Here is a 7,117-nt window from a genome sequence, read left to right as displayed (position 1 = left end):
AACTGATCCGTCGATGCGTCTGTTGTTTCAAGAAAGACGAACATTTCCTCTCAAACAGATTTATTTCACAAGTACAAAATATGACAAAGGCCATTTTTCATGGGGAATAACTGGCGTGAAAAAACTATGTACAGAAAGAAAAACCTTTAATCATCGTGTTGAAACCATCCGCTCGCATTGGCTAGTGAAGGAGAGGTTTGGATTTTCATTTTAAAACACTCAACACGATAATCACAAGGGTCTTAAACACACGGACTGCAGTGAGCGCACGAGGCGTTCAGGGACAGCACAGAGCGTAGGAGGTTACCTGTGTTTAGTCGTTCACAACGCTCCGTTCCAAAAGCGACTCGTGACGTTGTGAACGTTTTTTAAAGCGACGCGGAGACGACCGGAGTTCTTTAAACTAATCGCAGTCGTCTCAGCCAACAGTGGCCTCACAAAACCGTTAACGGAGACAGAGAAGGGGCCTCACGTCTGGTGGCGGGAGGACACCGGATGTAAGGTTCGATCCCAGCGCCGTTAGTCCTGTGAGCCAGGTTTCAAGCCACATTTGAAGAACGTTTTTTTACCCGTGAGTCTTTGTAATTATTTTTACCCGTTACGCAGACTGTCGACAGCACGACTCAGATAAAAGCAGCTGACAAACCGGCCGTGCGGACGCCGCAACGCGTCGTTTTGAACTGGCAGAAATGAAGTGGCCGCTTTAAAAAGTGGAATTCTGGCGTAAAAATCAGCCCATCGGCATCGGCAACCATCGAGAAATCCGGAGAGTCGCGAAGAGAAAAGATCTCTGGAGAGAAAGTAAAAGATTCTGCACCTTTAAAGTAAATATGAGTATTGCATTAAAATGAACTTGCATAAAATCCAAATCCATCTTTTGAATTGCGGCCGGAGATGTTTGCAAACGTCCCTGTGACGGTTCCGTCTCACTGCAGCGTGAAAGACGTGGATCCAGCTGCTCGAGATGATCAAACCTTCAGCATCTCTCTGAAACAACTATGACTGAAGGCTGAGTTTGGATACATTGCGCCACGTTGTGATATTAAACCGTTAAAGTTAACAGCGTCGGACAGCGGTGGCGTGGTCAAACTGTCGTGGTGTCAGCATGAGGTAGAGGAAGCAGATCAAACAAAGTAACAGTCGAAGGATTTAGAGTCCAGATGTTTGTGCCTTCGTTCATGATTCCTGCCTCGTTGGTTCTGTAACAACCTTTAAAAATCTCTCCGGATATTCGGGAAAACCGCGCAGACGTCCCGTGTTTCCTCACGCGGCTGCTTTTAAAGCGTCCTACAGCCGGCTGTCCTTCTCCGCGGGGTCCTGTCGCGTGTTCAGACTCTTTACGACCTGAGTCCCAGTGGAGCTGCACGTCAGCTGTTGGTTTAAAAAGTAAAAAAAGATGTAGAAGACGTTGGAACATGCTTTTTTTTTAAGGCCTTGTAGTGTCTTCTGTGGAAGCCACGTGGCGCCTGAATGATGAGATCCGGTCTCATCCAGGTCTGACCCCAGATCAGCGTCGGGTTTTTCCCTGCAGCACGTGAAACATCGTCTCAAGACAAGCAGCCTCCGTCCCCCACAGTCCTGGGGGCGATGATGCTCTCCTTCGCCTGCAGGAGTCGTTCCAGACACGGCGAGCTGATCTGAAAGGAAAGCGCTCGTCGGCTGTGGCGACACGGGGGCCCAGAGTGTGAGTCGCTGCTGGAGGAGACGGCGTTGTCCTGGGTCACTTCCTGGCTAACGCGTGCAGGCAGAGGAGAGGCGGAGGCGGTGGACCGGACCGGTGTCGATTCAGGCGTCTTGGGCGACGTGTGGAGACTTATGAGGCGGGTGGAGCAGCAGGTGGAGCAGAGCGACGCCAGAGAGGCTGGAAGAGGAGGAGAGGCACTGCGATGATGATGATGCTGCTGCTGCTGCTGCTGCTGCTGCTGCTGCTGCAGAGGAGACAGGACGGTGACAACATGACCATCAGAACAACAACAACATTTATCACAACAGAATAAAACCACTCCAAAATAAAATGCCTTGAATGCTGATTTCTATTCTGTGACTTTTTTCAACTTCTTTTGACAAACTGTACAATGATTTTAAAAAGTCATATTACAGTATGTCATAAAAAAGTTAAAAAGTCATAGTATAGTATGTCCGATCGCAACGAAACCAGCACGAGTGAACTCAGCACCCTAGAAATAGGGGAGGTAGCCCAAGTTTCAAGTCTCTAAACTAACCCTAACACCTAAACCCTAACCCTAATCCTGAACCCTAACCCTAATCCCAAACCCTAACCCTAACCCTAATCCTAAACCTTAACCCTGTTTTAAATAGGCCATAACTTTTGATAGGAACGTCGTAGAGACTCCATCTTGGTACCGATGGAAAGCGCGGGGCCATAAATAGGGGGGTAGGCGAAGTCTCAACAAATGAGCACCTAAGGAAAAAAAGATAGGCACACAATTGTTCAAGATCAAAGGGTTCCCGATGTCCGATCGCAACGAAACCAACACAAGTGAACTCAGCACCCACGAAATAGGGGGGGTAGCCCAATTTTCAAGTCTCTAAACGAACCCTATCAACACCTAAACCCTAACCCTAATCCTGAACCCTAACCCTAATCCTGAACCCTAACCCTAATCCTGAACCCTAACCCTAACCCTAGTCCTTAACCCTAACCCTAATCCTAAACCTTAACCCTGTTTTAAATAGGCCATAACTTTTGATAGGAACGTCGTAGAGACTCCATCTTGGTACCGATGGAAAGCGCGGGGCCATAAATAGGGGGGTAGGCGAAGTCTCAACAAACGAGCACCTAAGGAAAAAAAGATAGGCACACAATTGTTCAAGTTCAAAGGGTTCCCGATGTCCGATCGCAACGAAACCAGCACGAGTGAACTCAGCACCCACGAAATAGGGGGGGTAGCCCAAGTTTCAAGTCTCTAAACTAACCCTAACCCTAACCCTAACCCTAATCCTAAACCTTAACCCTGTTTTAAACAGGCCATAACTTTTGATAGGAACGTCGTAGAGACTCCATCTTGGTACCGATGGAAAGCGCGGGGCCATAATTAGGGGGGTAGGCAAAGTCTCAACAAATGAGCACCTAAGGAAAAAAAGATAGGCACAAAATTGTTCAAGTTCAAAGGGTTCCCGATGTCCGATCGCAACGAAACCAGCACGAGTGAACTCAGCACCCACGAAATAGGGGGGGGTAGCCCAAGTTTCAAGTCTCTAAACTAACCCTAACACCTAAACCCTAACCCTAATCCTGAACCCTAACCCTAACCCTAATCCCAAACCCTAACCCTAACCCTAGTCCTTAACCCTAACCCTAACCCTAATCCTAAACCTTAACCCTGTTTTAAATGGGCCATAACTTTTGATAGGAACATCGTAGAGACTCCATCTTGGTACCGATGGAAAGCGCGGGGCCATAAATAGGGGGGTAGGCGAAGTCTCAACAAATGAGCACCTAAGGAAAAAAAGATAGGCACACAATTGTTCAAGTTCAAAGGGTTCCCGATGTCCGATCGCAACGAAACCAGCACGAGTGAACTCAGCACCCACGAAATAGGGGGGGTAGCCCAAGTTTCAAGTCTCTAAACTAACCCTAACACCTAAACCCTAACCCTAATCCTGAACCCTAACCCTAACCCTAATCCCAAACCCTAACCCTAACCCTAACCCTAGTCCTTAACCCTAACCCTAACCCTAATCCTAAACCTTAACCCTGTTTTAAATAGGCCATAACTTTTGATAGGAACGTCGTAGAGACTCCATCTCGGTACCGATGGAAAGCGCGGGGCCATAAATAGGGGGGTAGGCGAAGTCTCAACAAATGAGCACCTAAGGAAAAAAAGATAGGCACACAATTGTTCAAGTTCAAAGGGTTCCCGATGTCCGATTGCAACGAAACCAGCACGAGTGAACTCAGCACCCACGAAATAGGGGGGGTAGCCCAAGTTTCAAGTCTCTAAACTAACCCTAACACCTAAACCCTAACCCTAACCCTAATCCCAAACCCTAACCCTAACCCTAACCCTAGTCCTTAACCCTAACCCTAACCCTAATCCCAAACCCTAACCCTAACCCTAACCCTAGTCCTTAACCCTAACCCTAACCCTAATCCTAAACCTTAACCCTGTTTTAAATAGGCCATAACTTTTGATAGGAACGTCGTAGAGACTCCATCTTGGTACCGATGGAAAGCGCGGGGCCATAAATAGGGGGGTAGGCGAAGTCTCAACAAATGAGCACCTAAGGAAAAAAAGATAGGCACACAATTGTTCAAGATCAAAGGGTTCCCGATGTCCGATCGCAACGAAACCAGCACGAGTGAACTCAGCACCCACGAAATAGGGGGGGTAGCCCAGGTTTCAAGTCTCTAAACTAACCCTAACACCTAAACCCTAACCCTAATCCTGAACCCTAACCCTAACCCTAATCCCAAACCCTAACCCTAACCCTAACCCTAGTCCTTAACCCTAACCCTAAACCTAAACCTTAACCCTGTTTTAAATAGGCCATAACTTTTGATAGGAACGTCGTAGAGACTCCATCTTGGTACCGATGGAAAGCGCGTGGCCATAAATAGGGGGGTAGGCGAAGTCTCAACAAATGAGCACCTAAGGAAAAAAAGATAGGCACACAATTGTTCAAAATCAAAGGGTTCCCGATGTCCGATCGCAACGAAACCAGCACGAGTGAACTCAGCACCCACGAAATAGGGGGGGTAGCCAAAATTTCAAGTCTCTAAACTAACCCTAACACCTAAACCCTAACCCTAATCCTGAACCCTAACCCTAACCCTAATCCCAAACCCTAACCCTAACCCTAGTCCTTAACCCTAACCCTAATCCTAAACCTTAACCCTGTTTTAAATAGGCCATAACTTTGGATAGGAACGTCGTAGAGACTCCATCTTGGTACCGATGGAAAGCGCGGGGCCATAAATAGGGGGGTAGGCGAAGTCTCAACAAATGAGCACCTAAGGAAAAAAAGATAGGCACACAATTGTTCAAGATCAAAGGGTTCCCGATGTCCGATCGCAACAAAACCAGCACGAGTGAACTCAGCACCCACGAAATAGGGGGGGTAGCCCAAGTTTCAAGTCTCTAAACTAACCCTAACACCTAAACCCTAACCCTAATCCTGAACCCTAACCCTAGCCCTAACCCTAACCCTAGTCCTAAACCCTAACCCTAACCCTAATCCTAAACCTTAACCCTGTTTTAAATAGGCCATAACTTTTGATAGGAACGTCGTAGAGACTCCATCTTGGTACCGATGGAAAGCGCGGGGCCATAAATAAGGGGTAGGCGAAGTCTCAACAAATGAGCACCTAAGGAAAAAAAGATAGGCACACAATTGTTCAAAATCAAAGGGTTCCCGATGTCCGATCGCAACGAAACCAGCACGAGTGAACTCAGCACCCACGAAATAGGGGGGGGTAGCCCAAGTTTCAAGTCTCTAAACTAACCCTAACACCTAAACCCTAACCCTAATCCTGAACCCTAACCCTAACCCTAATCCCAAACCCTAACCCTAACCCTAGTCCTTAACCCTAACCCTAACCCTAATCCTAAACCTTAACCCTGTTTTAAATGGGCCATAACTTTTGATAGGAACATCGTAGAGACTCCATCTTGGTACCGATGGAAAGCGCGGGGCCATAAATAGGGGGGTAGGCGAAGTCTCAACAAATGAGCACCTAAGGAAAAAAAGATAGGCACACAATTGTTCAAGTTCAAAGGGTTCCCGATGTCCGATCGCAACGAAACCAGCACGAGTGAACTCAGCACCCACGAAATAGGGGGGGTAGCCCAAGTTTCAAGTCTCTAAACTAACCCTAACACCTAAACCCTAACCCTAATCCTGAACCCTAACCCTAACCCTAATCCCAAACCCTAACCCTAACCCTAACCCTAGTCCTTAACCCTAACCCTAACCCTAATCCTAAACCTTAACCCTGTTTTAAATAGGCCATAACTTTTGATAGGAACGTCGTAGAGACTCCATCTCGGTACCGATGGAAAGCGCGGGGCCATAAATAGGGGGGTAGGCGAAGTCTCAACAAATGAGCACCTAAGGAAAAAAAGATAGGCACACAATTGTTCAAGTTCAAAGGGTTCCCGATGTCCGATTGCAACGAAACCAGCACGAGTGAACTCAGCACCCACGAAATAGGGGGGGTAGCCCAAGTTTCAAGTCTCTAAACTAACCCTAACACCTAAACCCTAACCCTAACCCTAATCCCAAACCCTAACCCTAACCCTAACCCTAACCCTAGTCCTTAACCCTAACCCTAACCCTAATCCCAAACCCTAACCCTAACCCTAACCCTAGTCCTTAACCCTAACCCTAACCCTAATCCTAAACCTTAACCCTGTTTTAAATAGGCCATAACTTTTGATAGGAACGTCGTAGAGACTCCATCTTGGTACCGATGGAAAGCGCGGGGCCATAAATAGGGGGGTAGGCGAAGTCTCAACAAATGAGCACCTAAGGAAAAAAAGATAGGCACACAATTGTTCAAGATCAAAGGGTTCCCGATGTCCGATCGCAACGAAACCAGCACGAGTGAACTCAGCACCCACGAAATAGGGGGGGTAGCCCAGGTTTCAAGTCTCTAAACTAACCCTAACACCTAAACCCTAACCCTAATCCTGAACCCTAACCCTAACCCTAATCCCAAACCCTAACCCTAACCCTAACCCTAGTCCTTAACCCTAACCCTAAACCTAAACCTTAACCCTGTTTTAAATAGGCCATAACTTTTGATAGGAACGTCGTAGAGACTCCATCTTGGTACCGATGGAAAGCGCGTGGCCATAAATAGGGGGGTAGGCGAAGTCTCAACAAATGAGCACCTAAGGAAAAAAAGATAGGCACACAATTGTTCAAGATCAAAGGGTTCCCGATGTCCGATCGCAACAAAACCAGCACGAGTGAACTCAGCACCCACGAAATAGGGGGGGTAGCCCAAGTTTCAAGTCTCTAAACTAACCCTAACACCTAAACCCTAACCCTAATCCTGAACCCTAACCCTAGCCCTAACCCTAACCCTAACCCTAGTCCTAAACCCTAACCCTAACCCTAATCCTAAACCTTAACCCTGTTTTAAATAGGC

General features: G+C 47.3%; 1 protein-coding gene across 1 annotated transcript in view; it reads right to left on the bottom strand.

Annotated features, from left to right (window-relative positions):
- Positions 1–1,547: 1,547 nt before the first annotated feature.
- The window catches only part of LOC310952277 (uncharacterized protein), a gene marked incomplete at its 3' end in the record, with an annotated part of 47,913 nt that continues 42,343 nt past the window's right edge, over positions 1,548–7,117 (bottom strand). The window contains exon 6 of the mRNA XM_083920846.1: positions 1,548–1,928. Coding sequence (XP_083776972.1) covers positions 1,548–1,928 — 381 coding nt within the window. The remainder of the gene's footprint in view (positions 1,929–7,117) is intronic.

This window comes from Echiichthys vipera (genome assembly GCF_963691815.1).
Source record: "Echiichthys vipera genome assembly, chromosome: 1".
NCBI classification, from domain to species: Eukaryota; Metazoa; Chordata; class Actinopteri; order Perciformes; family Trachinidae; genus Echiichthys; species Echiichthys vipera.
The sequence above is the reverse complement of the archived record's forward strand: the minus strand, read 5'-3'. Positions and strand labels throughout refer to the sequence as shown.